This window comes from Oncorhynchus mykiss, chromosome 10, assembly GCF_013265735.2.
Source record: "Oncorhynchus mykiss isolate Arlee chromosome 10, USDA_OmykA_1.1, whole genome shotgun sequence".
Classification (NCBI taxonomy): Eukaryota; Metazoa; Chordata; class Actinopteri; order Salmoniformes; family Salmonidae; genus Oncorhynchus; species Oncorhynchus mykiss.
The window spans coordinates 24206025-24228996 of NC_048574.1; the positions used below are offsets into that span (position 1 = coordinate 24206025).

At 43.4% G+C, this 22972-nt stretch overlaps 1 protein-coding gene across 6 annotated transcripts in view; it reads right to left on the minus strand.

Moving 5' to 3' along the window:
• The window catches only part of LOC110534869 (cell adhesion molecule 1), a 502917-nt gene that overhangs the window by 39874 nt on the left and 440071 nt on the right, over positions 1–22972 (minus strand). For 4 of the 6 annotated variants that reach the window (XM_036989934.1, XM_036989931.1, XM_036989929.1 and 1 more), the window contains one exon: positions 9507–9590. The exons of the other annotated variants lie outside the window; for them this stretch is intronic. In XM_036989934.1, the coding sequence (XP_036845829.1) occupies positions 9507–9590 (84 nt within the window). The remainder of the gene's footprint in view (positions 1–9506; positions 9591–22972) is intronic. 6 annotated transcript variants of the gene reach the window in all.

A 22972-nucleotide genomic window follows, 5' to 3' on the forward strand; every position in this document is an offset into this window, starting at 1 on the left:
GCCAAAGGAGATTGCATGGCGGTGTGCTCAGTTTTATATACCTGTCAGAAACGGGTGTGGCTGAAATTTGAAGGGGTGTCCACACACTTTTCTATATACAGTGCCTTCAGAAAGTATTCAGACATTACATTTTCCACATTTTTGTTACGTTACAGCCTTATTCAAAATTTTTTTTATTAAACACACACAATACCCCATAATGACAAAGCAAAAACAGGTTTTTAGAAATGTTTGCTAATTAAAAAATAAAAATGAAATAACACATTTACGTAAGTATTAAGACCCTTTAATTAGTACTTTGTTGAATTACCTTTGGCAACGATTACAGCATCAAGTATTCTTGGGTATGACGCTACAAGCTTGGTACACCTGTATTTGGGGAATTTCTCCCATTCTTCTCTGCAGATCCTCTCAAGCTCTGTCCGGTTGGATTGGGAGCGTTGCTGCACAGCTATTTCCAGGTCTCTCCAGAGATGTTCGATTGGGTTCAAGTCCTGCCTTTGGCTGGGCCACTCAAGGACATTAAGAGACTTGTCCCAAAGCCACTAATGAGTTGTCTTGGCTGTGTGCTTAGTGTCGTTGTCCTGTTGGAAGGTGAACCTTTGCCACATTTTGAGGTCCTGAGCGCACTGGAGCAGGTTTTCATCAAGAATCTCCCTGTACTTTGCTCCGTTCATCTTTGCCTCGATCCTGACTAGTCTCCCAGTTGCTGGCGCTGGTGGTGGCAGCATGATGCTACATACAATACCCATGATGACAAAGCGAAAACAGGTTTTTACACTTTAAAAAAAAACTGCAATATTACTTTTACATAAGTATTCAGACCCTTTACTCAGTACATTGTTGAATAACCTTTTGCAGAGATTACAGCCTTGAGTCTTCTTGGGTATGATGCTACAATCTTGGCACACCTGAATTTGGGGAGTTTCTCCCATCCTTCTCTGCAGATTCTCTCAAGCTCTGTCAGGTTGGACGAGGAGTGTCACTGCACGGCTATTTTCAGAGTGTTCAATCAGGTTCAAGTCCAGGCACTGGCTGGGCCACTCAAGGACATTTCCTCCAGAAGTGACGCTTGGCATTCAGGCCAAAGAGTTCAATCTTGGTTTCATCAGACCAGAGAATATTGTTTCTCATGGTCAGTCTTTAGGTGCCTTTTCGCAAACTCCAAGCGGAATGTCATGAGACTTTTACTTAGGAGTGGCTTCCGTCTGGCCACTCTACCATAAAGGCCTGATAGGTGGAGTGCTACAGAGATGGTTGTCCTTATGGAAGGTGCTCCCATCTCCACAGAGGAACTATGGTGCTCTGTCAGTGTGACCATCGGGGGTCTTGTTCACCTCCCTGACCAAGGCCCTTCTCCTCGATTGCTCAGTTTGGCCGGGCGGCCAGCCCTAGGAAGAGTGTTGGAGGTTCCAGACTTCTTCCATTTAAGAATGATGGAGGCCACTGTGTTCTTGAGGATCTTCAATGCTGCAGACATTTTTTTTGGTACCTTTACCCAGATCTGTGCCTTCCTGTCTCGGAGCTCGGACAATTCCTTCGACCTCGAGGCTTGGTTTTTGCTTTGACATGAACTGTCAACTGTGGGACCTTATTTAGACAGGTATGTGCCTTTCCAAATAATGTCCAATCAATTGAATTGACCAATCAAGTTGTAGAAACATCTTAAGGATGATCAATGGAAACAGGATGCCACTGAGCTCAATTTTGAGTCTCATAGCAAAGGGTCTGAATACTTATGTAAATAAGATATTTCTGTTTTTTAGTTTTAATACATGTGCAAAACATTTTAAAAACTGGTTTTCGTTTTGTCATTATGGGGTATTGTGTGTAGATTGCTGAGAAGAAAAATATATTTTAGAATAAGGCTGTAACGTAACAAAATGTAGAAAAAGTCAAGGGGTCTGAATACTTTCCGACAGCACTGTATAGTCCATTCTTATTCTGTTAGTGGGTGGTTACAGCAATCACTACAGAATGACATTTGCTTTGGCCACAGATTATATTAATCATAAACTTCCCAACATTCTATATTTAAATTAAATTGACATCAATGATCTTGCTTAATTGACATCAATGATCAGAGAATGTCCATTCAAATCAAGGTGTAAATACAACAAAAATGTAAGAATCAATCCTTCTGTTGATGCGCACACACACACCAAGCTTCATTGTTGTAGGACGTAGGTGATTCAGGCCTAGCTAGCTGATTACCTTCCCCAGCCTGCTTTATGAGTTTCATCTCCTTGGAGCCATCATGGAGCGCAAACATTGCCTCAAATAACAATATACCTCTACATAAAAAAGACGTATTGGGTGCATTTCTGTGTTTGCATGTTGCTAAGCCTAATAAATTCAGCGGGATGCGCTCAATGAGCGGTGTATCACACAACTGCAGTTGTTGTTTCCCCCCATTGTAATGCAATTGACCTTTAGTGAATTAGCCCATCCTCTGCCGGCGAGCCATCCCTCTCTGTCCCTGCATTATGCTGCTGGAAAGAATCAAGAGAAATTGACAACTTTATCTTGCAAGTGCTTGTGCAGGCAAGGGCAATTCATTTGTTCAATCCCAAAATCAGTTTACCAGATGGTGTTATGCAATTTAAGTATTGACAAAAGCGTTTTTGTTGTTGTCGTTTTTATGTTTGGAGGGGGGTGAAATGAATTGGTTGCCGTCTCTGTTTATAGCTTTTCATCAATTAACAGGCGGTGGCACCTCGGTCTCCTAATTCATTTCCGTTTTATTAGCGGGGGTACATTTTATTAATGGCTTTTTCTGTCTCCCAAACGCTGCTTTACGAGTGTCTATTTACGTTGCTGGGTTGAGCTGACTGTAATTCTCTGACATCTCGTTTTGGTACATCATTAGTCATATACTGTATTTAAGCTGAGAGAGAAAGGGAGCGAAGAAGTAAGTGGAGGGAGGGAAGGAGAGCAAGGGATGGAGAAAGAGAGGGGAGAGTAGGAGAGAGAGGGAGCCAGAGAGAATGCTAGAGAGTTGTATGAAGAGCAGGAAAGATAGAGGTAGGGAGTCTTCTAGATGACTGAGTGTCTTGGTATCTGTGGATTTTTCCAAACAGGAGTGGGTCCGCATTAGAGATGACATTAGAGATGACAATAACTACTGTTGCCCCTGACTACCAAAAGGACAACGGCCTGCCCTTAGGACAGGGCCAGCACAAAACGCTGCATGTCAAGCGGAAAAGCTCTTGCTTTGCCTTTCTGACTGACATAAAGATAGAGAAGGAGATGGAGGGAACGAATAAGGGAACAGAAGAAATGGAGGGAAACAATACAAAGAGGGAGGGCAAGAATAAGGGAAGCTGAAAGAAAGATTTGGTAGGAAGAATGCTTTGGGAATAGGACCAAAAAGAATGTGCGATAAAGGGAGGGATAAAGTAGATGGGAAAGGGTAAAAATGGAGACGTACAGATAGAACGAGAGTGAGCTTTGGCCTTTAATCACATTTGCAAAAGCTTTTTAAAAGCAAAAATAAATAAAAATAATGGCAAAATATCAATAAACATACATTTCGGAGCTGTGTTTAGAGGGCATTTTTATTTATTTATTAATGACATCTGTCCCTCGTGCGGATGGTAGTGAGCAAGGTCCTTCCATATAGCCATTTATTTGCTGTGTAAATGGCAATTTAGTAATATCTAAATGTCACCTCCTGAAGCCGCTGAGCACCTTAGTCTTGAGTTGAGGCTATAATAGATTTTCTATAAAAGTGCAGTATACCCCCATTCCAGTCTCCTTATAGCCAGTTTATCAAAAATGTATTACATTTCTAAGTGGCATCTACCCCGCGGGGGCTTTGATAGATTTGCTTGCCGCTACTGCACCTGATCTATACGCATCTGCGCTTGTGGAGAAATATAATCAGCCGGCAGAGCGCATAACGTCCATAAGAGACTGTTCCTTCACATCTAAATACACAGGAATAATGTTAAAAGTTAAAAGCAAAAAGACGACCTGGGAAAGATACCAGTAAATGGGGTTTATCTTTCTAATTATGATGAGTCGGCCATGTTGAGGTCCACTTTATTAAGTGCAACAACATAGGAACAATGTGTCATCATTATTTACAGTGCAGTATGTCTACAGCATGTGCAAGTTAAGTTTGTCACTGCGTTCCTGCATAAGTAAACTTTATTCTCAGTAAGTGTTCAGTGCATTAACGTCTATAATCGTGCAGGAATGCTGCACTGCGGCTGACCCATTGCTTCCAACTCATTGGGGTGTGTCACCGGACAACGGGACCAGGAAGATTTGAATTCACTGGCAATTTAATAAACATCTTTTGGGTGCATAATCCATTAGGGCGTCCATCCACTGTGCTCAGAATGACAGAAATCACATTTAGATTATGGTAATTAATCAGAATATGTAACTCCTCATTTTCAAACAATTGCCAAAATGTCATTCGCGGGAAAACTCTATCCTAAACAGCGCACCTGATGACTGTGGTTCCATATGTGACAGAAATGAAAATCTCAGTTAGAAACTTACACTGAACAAAAATCGCAGCTTGCAACAATTTCAACAATTTCCAGTTACAGTTCGTGTAAGGAAATCAGTCAATTTAAATAAATGAATTAGGCCCTAATCTATGGATTTCACATGAATGGGCAGAAGAACACAGCCATTGTTGGGCTTGGGCCCACCCACTTGGGACATCTTAAGACATCTGTGGCAATGTATTGAGTGACAAAACTGCACATTTCAAAGTGGCCTTTTATTGTCCTCAGCACAAGGTGCATCTGTGTAATGATCATGCTGTTTAATCAGCTTCTTGATATGCCACACCTGTTGGGTGGATGGATTATTTTGACAGAGGAGAAATGCTCACTAATTGGGGTGTAAACAAATTTGTGCATAACATTTGAGAAAAACAAGCTTTTTGCGTATGGAACATTTCAGGGATATTTTATTTCAGCTCATGAAACATGGGACCAACACTTTACATGTTGTGTTTATATTTTTGTTCAGTTTACATAAAGCAGACAAATAAAAACAGTAGAATATTAGATAAATTCAGGTTCTTTCAATTGCATTCATCCTCCCTTTCGATATGTCTTGAACTACTCTTTTTATCAATTCCCCATTATATACGTTTACTACTAGTGACATACAGTATCAGTCAAAAGTTTGGATACGCCTACTCATTCAAGGGTTTTTCTTTATTTTTACTATTTTCTACATTGTAGAATAATAGTGAAGACATCAAAACTATGAAATAACACATGGAATCATCTAGTAACCAAAACAGTGTTAAACAAAGCAAAATATATTTCAGATTTTAGATTCTTCAAAGTATCCACCGTTTGAACAATAAAATACCTCATATTATTTTATTGCGATACTAGATTACATGAGTCTGACAAAGCAGGTAACAGCCTACTTAGACACACCCACTTGTTTGGTGTGAGTAGAAGGTGTAACTAATCAGCATCGTCATTAGGCCTTTGGTCTTTCACTTAATCCAATCAGATGGCATAATCGAGCACAATGCCTGTTTTTTCCAGGTCTAGGTTTGTTCCAACCGTGCGGAGAAAGGTCTGTCAGAGACTTTGATTGTATTTCTAGTTCATGGCTGCTCTGCTCAAACACCAGTTGTAAATTGTTGTTTTGTTTTTGCACAATCAGGAGATTTGAAATTGTAATGCCAAAAATGGCCTTCAGCAACTGTTTCTGACAATGAGTGTCATTATGAACAAAGAGAGACAATCGTGCATTTACTAACCGTTGCAAATGGCTTTATGTGGCACTAAGTTGAAAATCTAATACAATCAAATGGTTATAGTTAGTCCACAATAGTATGGCAACCGAGATGCCATAATAGAGTTGACTAATGATTTGTGACATCATCGTCTTGTCATGCACATATTAGCGATTGGACTGAGAAAGGAAATACAGTTGGCGATAGTGACAGGTCACATCCATGTCCATTACTCACTTAACAGAATGTTTCAACATCAATTATAGATCAACTGGCAGCCTGCAAATACTAGGGCTCGTTGTCAAAAAGCGTCTCAGAGTAGAAGTGCTGATCTAGGATCAGGTCTCCCTCCCTGTCCATGTAGTCTTATTCATTTTTACCTCAAAGGCAAAACTAATCATAGATCAGCACTCTTACTCTGAGACAGTCAGTACATGTGGTCCCAGATCTAGAGGACTCATTGGTATCTTGTCAGTGTTTCTCCAAGACAAAAAACAATTAAGGTCTGTTTTGTTTGGGGGGCTTAAAAGTAAGCCTAAGCAGTAGTAAGGAGAAACATTGAATCTGCAGTAACTGGTGAGCTAAGGTAGCAGGAATTGCAACAGAAAAATAAAATCTATTGCCTGTTCATTGCATCAGGTACAACATGATACAAGAAAGGCAGGGGAGAGATCAGAGCTAAATATATCCATGTACCTCCTTTCTGTATAATAGCCATAATAGCCATTTTTCCAAGAATAACCACTGTTCCATGCGCTCCACACTTGAGCACATGGAAACAGATAGCATTTTAATTTGTTAATGTTAATATAGGCTATTGTGTTTTTGAATTGTTTTTGTATTCTAATGTTACTCAAGACCTTCATAAACACAACCATAATATTTGTTTTACGATAGCATACTGTATATGAAATGTGTTTATTATTTATTCATCTCTGAAGCTGGAGACTCTCACCTCTCTCACTAGCTTTAAGCACCAGCTGTCAGAGCAGATCACAGATCACGGCACCTGTACATAGCACATCTGTAAATAGCCCATCCAATCTACCTCATCCCCATACTGTATTTATTTATCTTGCTCCTTTGCCCCCCAGTATCTCAACTTGCACATTCATCCTCTGCACATCCTACCATTCCAGTGTTTAATTGCTATATTGTAATTAATTTACCACCATGGCCTATTTATTGTCTTACCTCTCTTATCCTACCTCTTTTGCACATGCTGTATATAGATTTTCGTACTGTATTATTGATTGTATGTTTGTTTATTCCATGTGTAACTCTGTGTTGTTGTATGTGTCGAACTGCTTTGCTTTACCTTGGCCAGGTCGCAGTTGCAAATGAGAACTTGTTCTCAACTAGCCTACCTGGTTAAATAAAGGTGAAATTAAAAATAAAATAAATGATTAGACTGTTAGAATATTGGAGTCAAAAATACTTGTTTTGGCTTGAAGGGGGGTCCCAAGAAGCCAGGCTTTTCTAGTGTTAATTACCCTGATCCTGGCACTTTGTTGTAAATGTGGATGCTATATACAGTTGAAGTCGGAAGTTTACATACTGTACACTTAGGTTGGAGTCATTAAAACTTATTTTTCAACCACTCCACAAATTTCTTGTTAACAAACTATAGTTTTGGCAAGTCGGTTATCTACTATGTGCATGACAGAAGTAATTTTTCCAACAATTGTTTACAGACAGATTATTTCACTTATGTATCACAGTGGGTCAGAAGTTTACATACACTAAGTTGACTGTGCCTTTAAACAGATTGGAAAATTCCAGAAAATGACGTCATGGCTTTAGAAGCTTCTGATAGGCTAATTGACATAATTTGAGTCAATTAGAGGTATACCTGTGGATGCATTTCAAGGCCTACCTTCAAACTCAGTGCCTCTTTACTTGACATCATGGGAAAATCAAAAGAAATCAGCCAAGACCTCAGAAACATATTTGTAGACCTCCACAAGTCTGGTTCATCCTTGGGAGCAATTTCCAAACGTCTGAAGGTACCACGTTCATCTGTACAAACACCATGGGACCACGCAGCCATCATACCACTCAGGAAGGAGACACATTCTGTCTCCTAGAGATGAATGTACTTTGGTGCGAAAAGTGCAAATCAATCCCAGAACAACAGCAAAGGACCTTGTGAAGATGCTGGAGGAAACAGGTACAAAATTATCTATATCGACAATAAAACGAGTCCTATATCGACATAACCTGAAAGGCCGCTCAGCAAGGAAGAAGCCACTGCTCCAAATCCGCCATAAAAAAGACAGACTACGGTTTGCAACTGCACACGGGGACAAATGTCATACTTTTTGGAGAAATGTCCTCTGGTCTGATGAAACAAAAATATAACTGTTTGGCCATAATGACCATCGTTATGTTTGGAGGAAAAAGGGGGAGACTTAAAAGCCGAAGAGCACCATCCCAACCGTGAAGCACGGGGTGGCAGCATCATGTTGTGGGGGTGCTTTGCTGCAGGAGGGACTAGTGAACTTCACAAAATAGATGGCAACATGAGGTAGGAAAATTATGTGGATATATTGAAGCAACATCTCAAGACATCAGTCAGGAAGTTAAAGCTTGGTCGCAAATGGGTCTTCCAAATGGACAATGACCCCAAGCAAACTTCCAAAGTTGTGGAAAAATGGCTTAAAGACAACAAAGTCCAGGTATTGGAGTGGCCATCACAAAGCCCTGACCTCAATCACAAAGCCCTGACCTATCCTATAGAAAATGTGTGGGCAGAACTGAAAAAGAGCGTGCGAGCAAGGAGGCCTACAAACCTGACTCAGTTACACCAGCTCTGTCAGGAGGAATGGGCCAAAATTCACACAACTTATTGTGGGAAGCTTGTGGAAGGCTACCTGAAACGTTTGACCCAAGTTAAACAATTTAAAGGAAATGCTACCAAATACTAATTGAGTGTATGTAAACTTCTGACCCACTGGGAATGTGATGAAAGAAATCATTCTCTCTACTATTATTCTGACATTTCACATTCTTAAAATAAAGTGATCCAAACTGACCCAAGACAGGGAATTTTTTACTAGGATTAAATGTCAGGAATTGTGAAAAACTGTTTAAATGTATTTAGCTAAGGTGTATGTAAACTTCCGACTTCAACTGTATGTCCACTATTATTTTTTCGATCTCAGTCTCAATTTTATGTAAATTGTTTGGAAAAAGAATCCTGACTGATTAGGCCTGTTTTTGCCTTGGTCTATGCATGACTGACACCTGTTTGGAATGTTGGGACGTGCTGAGCCAGGAGCGTCTGTCTGTGCCTAAGGCCTGCGATTCTGATAACACCATTATGTCTGCATTTGTCATATTTCCTAAATCATGTCCATTTTCGGGGTTAGACTTCTGACATGATTATGTACCAGACCAAGACATGCTCTATTTTTTAATCAGACTTGGTAGAGATTGCATGGTATCTACCAGTCCAGGATTTGGTTGCACACTTCCAGAGATCAACAATAAAAACATAACAATATGTCTCAATCTTATCAGGACTGGCAGACAGCAAATATTTATATTTTCCTCACACACTAGGGGGTTGTCAGGTCATACATTACCATGGGTGGTGGGTGGAGGGTGGTGGTAATGGTACCTGTAGAATAAACATGCTTACATACGCACACACTCACAGTGTGGATGTTGTAAGTGGTGGTGTTTGTGGTGTGGTGGGTAACGCATATGCACACAAACAATGCACGCACAACCAGCACGCGCACACACAAACACAGGGAGGTGGTGGGAGGTTATACTGTACCTGCAGTGGCTTCAGGGAGAGAGATGGTGGTGGTGGGAATTGTGGTGGTAGCTGTAGTGGGTATAGGGGTAGTGGTGGGGGCATCTGGATGAAGAAAACAAATACATGACAGACAGAAACTAATGAGTAAACCATGAAAACAAAATACACAACGAAACAGACCTGGGTTAAAATACCACTTGAAATCTTTCAAATACTTTGAGCGTTTGTGCTTGGCCGCCTAGAGTGCCAGATTGTCAGGGTTGAGCTTTGAGACTGTTGTATTGGCATGAAGTCAGGCCAGCTTAATCAAGCACAGATAAAGTATTAGAAATTATTTAAAATAGTATTTGGACCTGGATTTGCAGTGAAATAAGGCAATTGTGATGAGGACATTATTGATACCGGTGATAGTGTATATGTGTGCCTCTAAGCCTGTCATAAACTAAGTTATATAAAACATTTATTAAGTTTAGGTATTCATTCAAAGTAGTTAAGAAGCCGTAACTCACGGTTTAGCCCTTCCTCATTGCGAGGCTACAGTATGTTAAGAGGCAATCGCATTGCCCCTATTGGACAAGTAATTGCCATGTACAATACCAGTCAAAAGTTTGGACACACCTACTCATTCAAGTTTTTATTTTTATTTTTTATTTTTTACAATTTTCAACATTGTAGAATAATAGTGAAGACATCAAAACGATTAAATAACACATATGGAATCATGTAGTAACCAAAAAAGTGCTGAACAAATCTAAATATATTTTATATTTGAGATTCTTTAAAGTAGCCACCCTTTGACTTGATGACAGCTTTGCACACTCTTGGCATTCTCTCAACCAGCTTCATGAGATAGTCACCTGGAATGCATTTAAATTAACAGGTGTGCCTTGTTAAAAGTTAATTTGTGGGCTTTCTTTCCTTTTAATGAGTTTGAAACAATCAGTTGTGTTGTGACAAGGTAGGGGTGGTATACAGAAGATAGCCCTATTTGGTAAAATACCAAGTCCATATTTGGGCAAGAACAGCTCAAATAAGCAAAGCGAAACGACAGTCCATCATTACTTTAAGACATTAAGGTCAGTCGCAAAAACCATCAAGCACTATGATGAAACTGGCTCTCATGAGGACCACCACTGGAAAAGAAGACCCAGAGTTAACACTGCTGCAGTTCATTAGAAATACAAGCCTCAGAAATTGCAGCCCAAATAAATGCTTCACAGAGTTCAAGTAATGGACACTATCATTTGTTTTTCAACAGGACAATGACCCAACACACCTCCAGGCTGTGTAAGGGCTATTTGACCAAGAAGGAGAGTGATGGAGTGCTGCATCAGATGACCTGGCCTCCACAATCACCCGACCTCAACCCAATTGAGATGGTTTGGGATGAGTTGGACCGCAGAGTGAAGGAAAATTAGCCAACAAGTGCTCAGCACATGTGGGAACTCCAAGACTGTTGGAAAAGCATTTCAGGTGAAGCTTGTTGAAAGAATGCCAAGGGTGTGCAAAGCTGTCAAGGCAAAGGGAGGCTACTTTGAAGAATCTCAAATATAAAATATATTTGGATTTGTTTAACATTTTTTTGCTTGCTACATGTGTTATTTCATAGTTTTAATGTCTTCACTATTATTCTACAACATAGAAAATAGTAAAAATAAAGAAAAACCTTTGAATGAGTAGGTGAGTCCAAACTTTTGACTGGCACTGTAATAAATACAGCATACAGCGTACAGCATAACTTAAATTCACCATTCTCAAAAAATGCTTGGCTAGTGCATAATCCACTGGAGCTTGGGCTGCGGCATCCAAATGTGTCAATGAATCTCTCCTACGGATATACTGTTGGCATTATATCAGTAAAAAGCCCCATCACAAGTTCAAACAGAAAAAAACTAGAAATCCCAAACTCGATCCTTTAAAAAAACATGATGGACATGATTAGTGATGAAAATGCAATGTCCAACGCCCATGACATCAACAAACAAACAAACAAACAAACACAGTGGCACAACGTGATGTCCAAGGGAGGGAGGGACGTTCGACACACAGACTTTCAGCTCAAGGCAACCCCCCCAGTTGCATTTTACTTTTACTTCATTAGTCGGCTCACCCCCCACCAATAACTGTAGGGGGACATCAAAAGTGACATTCTCTCAGTCGGAGTGGTGGTGCTGCATTAATAAGAACCTGGGGCTGAGGCTTTCAGTCAGGAGAGAGGCTCAAACACTTGGCATGCTGCTCAGATTGCCTGAGAGTGTACCAAAAAACAGTGGGAAGTGTTAAAGGAGTGCAAAGAGCGAGTGATTGGGGCAGCTTTTTTCAGCGATGAGAGAGACAACCACCAAACAGGGTAATGAAATGAGGGGGGAGAGAGAGAAAGAGGGAAATAGAGGGAGGGCGATAGAGGGAGGGGGATAGAGAGAGGGGGATAGAGAGAGAGAGAAAAAAATAAAAATAAAAAATAAAAAGAGAGAGCGAGAGAGAGAGCGAGAGAGAGAGCGAGAGAGAGAGAGAGAGAGAGAGAGAGAGAGAGAGAGAGAGAGAGAGAGTTGTGCTGAAAGTCGTGAGCAGTGACTTGCGCCCGCCGCCACAACTGTTTGCCGGTCTGTCCCCATCTAGCCAGACAGGTACCACTGTGTTAACATCTGTGTAGGTGGGGGGAAATTTGCAGACAGTCCCCCATCCTACCTACCTCCCTCCCTGCTTTGTTTGTTGTCTGTGTTCCATCAGAACATCACGGCAGGAGGGCCCAGAGACACTTTCCAACAGACTAATGATGAGATGTGGAAGACAGGCAGGCAGGGAGGGACACATCAGAGAGACGGACGTGCGTGGGCAGTGACAGCTTAAACGTTGTCTTCAAACATTCTGTGTTTACCAAGCCTTTTAATATCACTGACAGGATAAGCAAATAATATTTGAAATGACGCATTTTTTGAATAATTTTTTAAACCTTTATTTAACTGGGCAAGTCAGTTAAGAACAAATTCTTATTTACAATTACGGCCTAGGAACAGTGGGTTAACTGCCTTGTTCAGGGGCAGAACAACCAATTTTTACAGATCTAGCAACCTTTCGGTTATTGGCCCAACGCTCTAACCACTAGGCTATCTACCGCCAATAATGCCAATAATGCATGGCAATAAAATGAAATGAATGCTGCCCATCCCTGCAGGAAAATAATGCTTATAAGAAATCCTGCTACGCCCACTGACGAACCGTCAGACAGACAAAGCATCAATACAGGACTATGATCGAATCCTAATACACTGGCTCTGACGCTCGCTGGATGTGGCAGGCTACCAGGCGAGCTAAATGCCTTCTATGCTTGCTTCGAGGCAAGAAACACTGAACCATGCACGAGAGCATCAGCTGTTCTGGACAACTGTGTGATCACGCTCTCCGTAGCCGATGCGAGTAAAATCTTTAAACAGGTTAACATTCAAAAGGCTGCAGGGCCAGACAGACTTCCAGGACGCTTACTCAGAGCATGTGTTGACCAGCTTGCAAGTATCTTCACTGACATTTTAAACCTCTCCCTGACCCAGTCTGTAATAACTACATGTTTCCAGCAGACCACCATTGTCCTTGTGCCCAATAACGCCAAGGTAACCTGTCTAAATTACTATTGCCCTGTAGCACTCACATCTGTAGCCATGAAATGCTTTGGAAGACTGGTCATGGCTCACATAAACACCATCATCGCAGACACCTTGGACCCACTCCAATTTGCATAGCGCCCCAATAGAACCACAGAAGACATAATCTCTATTTCACTCCACACTGCCCTTTCCCACCTGAACAAGAGGAACACAGATGTGATAAGGCTGTTCATTGACTAAAGCTCAGCGTTCAACACCATAGTGCCCTCAAAGCTCATCACTAAGCTAAGGACCCTGGAAATGAGTACCTCCTTCTGCAACTGGATCCTGGACATCCTGATGGTTCGCCCCAGGTGATGAGAGTAGGCAACAACACATCCACCATGCTGACCTTCAACACGGGGGCCCCTAAGGGGTGCGTGCTTAGTCCCCTCCTGTATTCCCTGTTCACCCACAACTATATCAGGCGGTGTCAGAGGAAGGCCCTAAAAATCGTAAAAGACCCCAGCCACCCAAGTCATAGACTGTTCTCTCTGCTACCGCATGTCAAGCGGTACCTATTCACCAAGTCTGAAACCAACAGGACCCTGAACAGCTTATACTCCAAGCCATAAGACTGATAAATAGTTAATTAGTTAACCAAATAGCTACCCGGACTATCTGTATTGACCCTTTTTGCACTAACTTTTTTGACTAATCACATACGCTGCTGCTACTATTCATTATCTGTCAATTTATTCCTAGTTATATGTACATAGAGTATCTACCTCAGTTACCTAGTACCCATCAACTCTGTACTGGTACCCTGTGTATACAGCCAAGTTATCGTTACTTTTATTATTATTTGTTATACTTATCCGTTTCTCTATTTTCTTTCTCTCTGCATTGTTGGGAAGAGCCCGTAAGTAAGCATTGCACTGTTAGCCTACACCTGTAGTCAAAATACATTTGATTCAAGCTTGAAGGTAAAGAAATGAAGAAATGGTGCTTGTATCTGGTTCAATATCTCCATCACTTTCATTGCTTTTGGTTCTGCCTGACAGTTTGTAATACTAGCTGCAACTTGTGTGTCTGAAATGAGCATATGCCAGTGAGCTGTTTTCATAGCTTATGAATGATGTCAAAAGAGATTAGAGGGAAATCTAAGGACCTCTGCTATGACTTCACCTCAAAATTTAAGCATACTTGGTGTTGACTAGGGCTGTGTCTCAAATGGCATCCTATTCCCATTACAGTGCACTATTTTGACCAGTAAGTAGTGCACACAGAAAAAAAGAGGGTTTCATTTGGGATGTAACCAAGGCTATTGAACATTTTCAATTGCCCTTCCAGAGGTAAAAGCTGGGGTAAATAAAACAGGTGTGACTTACAGATGTGACTAGCATGCCAACCCATAACTCTAACCCTAACCATAACCATGGGTTCACTGGTGCCATATCCCTTTAGTTTTTCCCGGACTGAAACACACATTCTTTAATTTTACTACGAAGATCAAATCACAATGGGCAGCTATACATCTTTCCAAATGTTTCTTCACGTCAACAACACTCAAAGTCGGCGGCCATCTTGTGGTGTATACAAGGGTCACCTTCCCTCTACTGGAGCCCATCCAGAATACCGTCGGTATATCTGTAGCACTTTCCATCTCCCCAGGGGGGACGACAAGTGGACGAGTTTGCCAGCATATTTCTCCAAGGGAGAGGTACTTAAAGAGATTTGTATGTTTGGCTTGTCAATAAAGTACATTCATGGATCATGGGATGTCAGAGCTTAGTTGTTACCTGTCCCAAACTCCCTGTGATTCATAAGGCGTGCTTTGACAGGGCAGTTGCTTTTACGTCGTTTTTCGGAACAGTGCACCCATGTTGATTATCTTTGCCAAAGGTGAGACAGGAGGGAGCTTGGTGAGTAGTGGCATGATGGGGAGTAGTGGCATGATGCGTTTCTACACTGACTGAAGAAGTCAGCTTGGCGTTAAGAAGAAGAAAGTAGATTGATGAAGTGCCTATAGTTGATCATCTTGTCCATGTAAAGGGGTATATTTAAACTGTACTTTACTTCAGTACATTAGACAAAGAGGAACAGTTGTAATATACACTACCGGTCAATATTTTAGAACACCGACTCATTCAAGGTTTTTAAAGTAAAAGAAAAAACTATTTTCTACATTGTAGAATAATAGTGAAGACATCAAAACTATAAAGTAACACATATGGAATCATGTAGTAAACAAAAAAGTGTTTAACAATTATATTTAAATTTGAGATTCTTCAAAGTAGCCACCGTTTGCCTTGATGACAGCTTTGCACACTCTTGGCATTCTTTCAACAAGCTTCACCTGGAATGCTGTTTCCACATATGCTGAGCACTTGTTGGCTGCTTTTCATTCACTCATCCCAAACCATCTCAATTGGGTTGAGGTCGGAGGGTTGTGGAGGCGAGGTCATCTGATGCAGCACTCCATCACTCACCTTCTTGGTCAAATAGCCCTTACACAGCCTGGAAGTGTATTGGTCATTGTCCTGTTGAAAAACAAATGATAGTCCCACTAAACCCAAACCAGATGCTGGTTAGATGTGCCTTGAAGTCTAAATAAATCACAGACAGTGTCACCATCAAAGCACCCCCACACCTCCTCCTCCCTGCTTTACGTTGGGAAATACACATGCAGAGATCACCCACACCGCGTCTCACAAAGACATGGCGGTTTGAACCAAAAATCTCCAATTTGGACTCCAGATCAACAGACAAATTTCCACCGGTCGAATGTCCATTGCTCGTGTTTCTTGGCCCAAGCAAGTCTCTTCTTCTTATTGGTGTCCTTTAGCAGTGGTTTCTTTGCAGAAATTAGACCATGAAGGCCTGATTCACACAGCCTCCTCTGAACAGTTGATGTTGAGATGTGTCTGTTACTTGAACTCTGTGAAGCATTTATTTGGGCTACAATTTCTGAGGCTGGTAACTATAAATAACATATCCTCTGCAGCAGAGGTAACTCTGGGTATTCCATTCCTTTGGTGGTCCTCATGAGCTCCAGTTTCATCATAGCACTTGATGGTTTTTGCGACTGCACTTGAAGAACATTTCAGGGTAGACATTTTCGGGATTGACTGACCTTCATCTCTTTAAGTAATAATGAACTGTCATTTCTCTTTGCTTATTTGAGCTTTTCTTACTATAACATGGACTTAGTAAAATACTATCTTCTGTTTACCCCCCTACCTTGTCACAACACAACTGATTGGCTCAAATGCATTAAGGAAAGAAATTCCACAAATGAACTTTTAACACATGTCAATTGAAATGCATTCCAGGTGACTACCTCATGAAGCTGGTTGAGAGAATGCCAAGAGTGTGCAAAGCTGTCATCAAGGCAAAGGGTGGCTACTTTGAAGAATCTCAAATATAAAATACGTTTTGATTTGTTTAACACTTTTTTGTTACTGCATGATTTCATGTGTGTTATTTCATAGTTTTGATGTCTTCTGTTACGGTGCGTGAATGAGGACCCAAAAGCGACTTAACGTAAACAGAGCTTCTTTAATAACAAAACAAACGTAGGCTCAGATGGACCGGCAGATTCCGACAGGACAGGACAAGGTTGCAGCAAACATGACGATAGTCTGGTTCAGGCATGAACAACACAAACAAGAATCCGACAAAGACAGGAGCAAAAACAGAGAGAGATATAGAGGACTAATCAGAGGGAAAAAGGGAACAGGTGGGAAAAGGGGTGACGAGGTAGTTAGGAGGAGACAAGGAACAGCTGGGGGAAAGAGGGGGAGAAAAGGTAACCTAATAACGACCAGCAGAGGGAGACAGGGTGAAGGGAAAGGACAGAAACAAGACACAACATGACAATACATGACAGTACCCCCCCACTCACCGAGCGCCTCCTGGCGCACTCGAGGAGGAAACCTGGCGGCAACGGAGGAAATCCTCGATCAGCGCACGGTCCAGCACGTCCCGAGAGGGAACCCAACTCCTCTCCTCAGGACCGTACCCCTCCCAATCTACTAGGTACTGATGACCACGGCCCCGAGGACGCATGTCCAAAATCCTACGGACCCTGTAGATGGGTGCGCCCTCGACAAGGATGGGGGGGGGGGGGGGAAGACGAGCGGGGGCGCGAAGAACGGGCTTGATACAGGAGACATGGAAGACCGGGTGGACGCGACGAAGATATCGCGGAAGAAGAAGTCGAACTGCGACAGGATTAATGATCTGAGAAATACGGAACGGACCAATGAACCGCGGGGTCAACTTGCGAGAAGTGGTCTTAAGGGGAAGGTTCTGAGTGGAGAGCCAAACTCTCTGACCGCGACAATATCTAGGACTCTTAGTTCTACGCTTATTAGCAGCCCTCACAGTCTGCGCCCTATAACGGCAAAGTGCAGACCTGACCCTCTTCCAGGTGCGCTCGCAACGTTGGACAAAAGCCTGAGCGGAGGGAACGCTGGACTCGGCGAACTGAGATGAGAACAGCGGAGGCTGGTACCCGAGGCTACTCTGAAAAGGAGATAGCCCGGTCGCAGACGAAGGAAGCGAGTTGTGGGCGTATTCTGCCCAGGGGAGCTGTTCTGACCAAGACGCAGGGTTGCGAAAAGAAAGACTGCGTAAGATGCGACCAATAGTCTGATTGGCCCGTTCTGCTTGACCGTTAGACTGGGGGTGAAAGCCGGAAGAGAGACTGACGGAAGCCCCAATCAAACGGCAAAACTCCCTCCAAAATTGAGACGTGAATTGCGGACCTCTGTCCGAAACGACGTCTGACGGAAGGCCATGAATTCTGAAAACATTCTCGATGATGATTTGTGCCGTCTCTTTAGCAGAAGGAAGCTTAGCAAGGGGAATAAAATGAGCCGCCTTAGAGAACCTGTCGACAACCGTAAGAATAACAGTCTTCCCCGCTGACGAAGGCAGTCCGGTGACAAAATCTAAGGCGATGTGAGACCACGGTCGAGAGGGAATGGGAAGCGGCCTGAGACGGCCGGCAGGAGGGGAGTTACCGGACTTAGTCTGCGCGCAGACCGAACAAGCAGCCACGAAGCGACGCGTGTCATGCTCCCGGGTGGGCCACCAAAAACGCTGGCGAATGGAAGCAAGCGTACCCCGAACGCCAGGGTGGCCGGCTAACTTGGCAGAGTGAGCCCACTGAAGAACGGCCAGACGAGTAGGAACGGGAACGAAAAGAAGGTTCCTAGGACAAGCGCGCGGCGACGGAGTTTGAGTGAGTGCTTGCTTTACCTGCCTCTCAATTCCCCAGACAGTCAACCCGACAACACGCCCCTCAGGGAGAATCCCCTCGGGGTCAGTGGAGGCTACTGAAGAACTGAAGAGACGAGATAAAGCATCAGGCTTGGTGTTCTTAGAGCCCGGACGATAAGAAATCACGAACTCGAAACGAGCGAAAAACAGCGCCCAGCGCGCCTGACGCGCATTAAGTCGTTTGGCAGAACGGATGTACTCAAGGTTCCTATGGTCAGTCCAAACGACAAAAGGAACGGTCGCCCCCTCCAACCACTGTCGCCATTCGCCTAGGGCTAAGCGGATGGCGAGCAGTTCGCGGTTTCCCACATCATAGTTACGTTCCGACTGCGACAGGCGATGAGAAAAATACGCGCAAGGGTGGACCTTGTCGTCAGAGAGGGAGCGCTGAGAAAGAATGGCTCCCACGCCCACCTCTGACGCGTCAACCTCGACAACGAACTGTCTAGTGACGTCAGGTGTAACAAGGATAGGTGCGGATGTAAAACGATTCTTGAGGAGATCAAAAGCTCCCTGGGCGGAAACGGACCACTTAAAGCACGTCTTGACAGAAGTAAGGGCTGTGAGAGGGGCTGCCACCTGACCGAAATTACGGATGAAACGACGATAGAAGTTCGCGAAGCCGAGAAAGCGCTGCAGCTCGACGCGTGACCTAGGGACGGGCCAATCAATGACAGCTTGGACCTTAGCGGGATCCATCTTAATGCCTTCAGCGGAAATAACAGAACCGAGAAATGTGACGGAGGAGGCATGAAAAGAGCACTTCTCAGCCTTCACAAAAAGACAATTCTCTAAAAGGCGCTGGAGGACACGTCGAACGTGCTGAACATGAACCTGGAGTGACGGTGAAAAAAATCAGGATATCGTCAAGGTAAACGAAAACAAAGATGTTCAGCATGTCTCTCAGGACATCATTGACTAATGCCTGAAAGACAGCTGGAGCGTTAGTGAGGCCGAAAGGAAGAACCCGGTATTCAAAGTGCCCTAACGGAGTGTTAAACGCCGTCTTCCACTCGTCCCCCTCCCTGATGCGCACGAGATGGTAAGCGTTACGAAGGTCCAACTTAGTGAAAAACCTGGCTCCCTGCAGGATCTCGAAGGCTGAAGACATAAGAGGAAGCGGATAACGATTCTTCACTGTTATGTCATTCAGCCCTCGATAATCTATGCAGGGGCGCAGGGACCCGTCCTTCTTCTTAACAAAAAAAAACCCCGCTCCGGCGGGAGAGGAGGAGGGGACTATGGTACCGGCGGCAAGAGCTACAGACAAATAATCTTCGAGAGCCTTACGTTCGGGAGCCGACAGAGAGTATAGTCTACCCCGGGGGGGAGTGGTTCCCGGAAGGAGATCAATACTACAATCATACGACCGGTGTGGAGGAAGAGAGGTGGCCCTGGACCGACTGAACACCGTGCGCAGATCGTGATATTCCTCCGGCACCCCTGTCAAATCACCAGGCTCCTCCTGTGAAGAAGAGACAGAGGAAACAGGAGGGATAGCAGACATTAAACATTTCACATGACAAGAGACGTTCCAGGAGAGGATAGAATTACTAGACCAATTAATGGAAGGATTATGACAAACTAGCCAGGGATGGCCCAAAACAACAGGTGTAAAAGGTGAACGAAAAATTAAAAAAGAAATGGTTTCGCTATGATTACCAGAAACAGTGAGGGTTAAAGGTAGCGTCTCACGCTGAATCCTGGGGAGAGGACTACCATCCAGGGCGAACAAGGCCGTGGACTCCCTTAACTGTCTGAGAGGAATGTCATGATCCCGAGCCCAGGTCTCGTCCATAAAACAGCCCTCCGCCCCAGAGTCTATTAAGGCACTGCAGGAAGCTGACGAACCGGTCCAGCGTAGATGGACCGACAAGGTAGTGCAGGATCTTGAAGGAGAGACAGGAGTAGTAGCGCTCACCAGTAGCCCTCCGCTTACTGATGAGCTCTGGCTTTTACTGGACATGAAGTGACAAAATGACCAGCAGAACCGCAATAGAGACAGAGGCGGTTGGTGATTCTCCGTTCCCTCTCCTTAGTCGAGATGCGGATACCTCCCAGCTGCATAGGCTCAGCACCCGAGCCGGCAGAGGAAGATGGTAGTGATGCGGAGAGGGGGGCAACGGAGAACGCGAGCTCCTTTCCACGAGCTCGGTGACGAAGATCAACCCGTCGCTCAATGCGAATAGCGAGTTCAATCAAGGAATCCACGCTGGAAGGAACCTCCCGGGAGAGAATCTCATCCTTTACCTCTGCGCGGAGACCCTCCAGAAAACGAGCGAGCAAAGCCGGCTCGTTCCAGCCACTGGAGGCAGCAAGAGTGCGAAACTCAATAGAGTAGTCTGTTATGGATCGATTACCTTGACATAGGGAGGACAGGACCCTGGAAGCCTCCTCCCCAAAAACAGATCGATCAAAAACCCGTATCATCTCCTCCTTAAAGTCCTGATACTGGTTAGTACACTCAGCCCTTGCCTCCCAGATTGCCGTGCCCCACTCACGAGCCCGTCCAATAAGGAGAGATATGACGTAGGCGACACGAGCAGTGCTCCTGGAGTAAGTGTTGGGCTGGAGAGAAAACACAATATCACACTGGGTGAGGAACGAGCGGCATTCAGTGGGCTCCCCAGAGTAACACGGCGGGTTATTGATTCTGGGCTCCGGAGAATCGAAAGCCCTGGAAGTGGCCGGTGGATCGAGGCGGAGATGGTGAACCTGTTCTGTGAGGTTGGAGACTTGGGTGGCCAGGGTCTCAACGGCATGTCGAGCAGCAGACAATTCCTGCTCGTGTCTGCCTAGCATCGCTCCCTGGATCTCGACGGCTGAGTGGAGAGGATCCGAAGTCGCTGGGTCCATTCTTGGTCGGATTCTTCTGTTACGGTGCGTGAATGAGGACCCAAAAGCGACTTAACGTAAACAGAGCTTCTTTAATAACAAAACAAACGTAGGCTCAGATGGACCGGCAGATTCCGACAGGACAGGACAAGGTTGCAGCAAACATGACGATAGTCTGGTTCAGGCATGAACAACACAAACAAGAATCCGACAAAGACAGGAGCAAAAACAGAGAGAGATATAGAGGACTAATCAGAGGGAAAAAGGGAACAGGTGGGAAAAGGGGTGACGAGGTAGTTAGGAGGAGACAAGGAACAGCTGGGGGAAAGAGGGGGAGAAAAGGTAACCTAATAACGACCAGCAGAGGGAGACAGGGTGAAGGGAAAGGACAGAAACAAGACACAACATGACAATACATGACATCTTCACTTTCATTCTAGAAAATTATAAAAATAAAGAAAAACCCTTGAATGAGTCGAGGTTCTTAAACTTTTGACTGGTAGTGTACACCGAACAAAAATATAAAAGCGACATGTAAAGTGTTGGTCCCATGTTTCATGAGCTGAAATAAAATATCCCAGAAATGTTCCATATGCACAAAAGCTTATTTCTCTTAAATGTTGTGCACAAATGTATTTACATCCACGTTAGTGAGGATTTCTCATTTGCCAAGATAATCCATCCACCTGACAGATCTGGCATATCAAGAAGCTGATTAAACAGCATGATCATTACACAGGTGCACCTTGTGCTGGGGACAATAAAAGGACACTCTAAAATGTACAGTTTTGTCAAACACCACAATGCCACAGACGTGTCAAGTTTTGAGGGAGAGTGCAATTGGTATGCTGACTGCAGGAGTGCCCACCAGAGCTGTTGCCAGGTAAATGAATGTTAATTTATCTACCAAAAGTCATTTTAGAGAATTTGGCAGTACCTCCAACCTGCCTCACAACTGCAGACCACGTGTATGGCATCGTCTGCGCGAGCGGTTTTCTGATGTCAACGTTGTGAACAGAGTGGTGGCGGTAGCGTTATGGTATGGGCAGGCTTAAGCTCCGGACAACGAACACAATTGTATTTTATCAATTTGAATGCACAGAGATACCGTGACAAGAAGATGAGGCCCATTTTGTTTTAACGGTATCTGTGACCAACAGATGCATATCTGTATTCCCAGTCATGTGAAATCCATAGATTAAGGCCTAATTAATTTATTTCAAATAACTGATTTCCTGATATGAACTGTACCTCAGTACATTTTTGAAATTGTTGCATGTTGCATTTATTTTTTTGTTCAGTATATTTTGTTGTAATGTATTCTGTTAGACTCCAGGAGGCTTTTTCACCTTATTAAATAGGCACACGTGTGGAGAAGAAAGTAATTCATTATTAGAGAGCGTTCATGTTCACAAAATGGTTCCGTTTTGCGTCCCTTTGATATTTTAAGTAGAAATCGTGCACCAATATTGCATTTTAAAAGCCTGTTATATTAAATGAAGTGCCCTTTAATATAGACCACATGGAAAATTCAACATGTCAGATTTTATATATGAATAAAGACTTAAATTGCCAATTGTCCCTCTGAGTAGTCTCTGTGACTTCTAGGAAGATTTTAACCCACCATCATTGTAAAGCCCTAGTTATTTTGTTGCTTTGACAAAGTCATTTTTGAAGATCATTTTTTCATGTGATTATTGATATTTTTATTTTATGGTCAACCCTTTTATGTGGACTGAATTACTTGTTGGTGAAACCATTCCTTAAAAAGAAAAAATC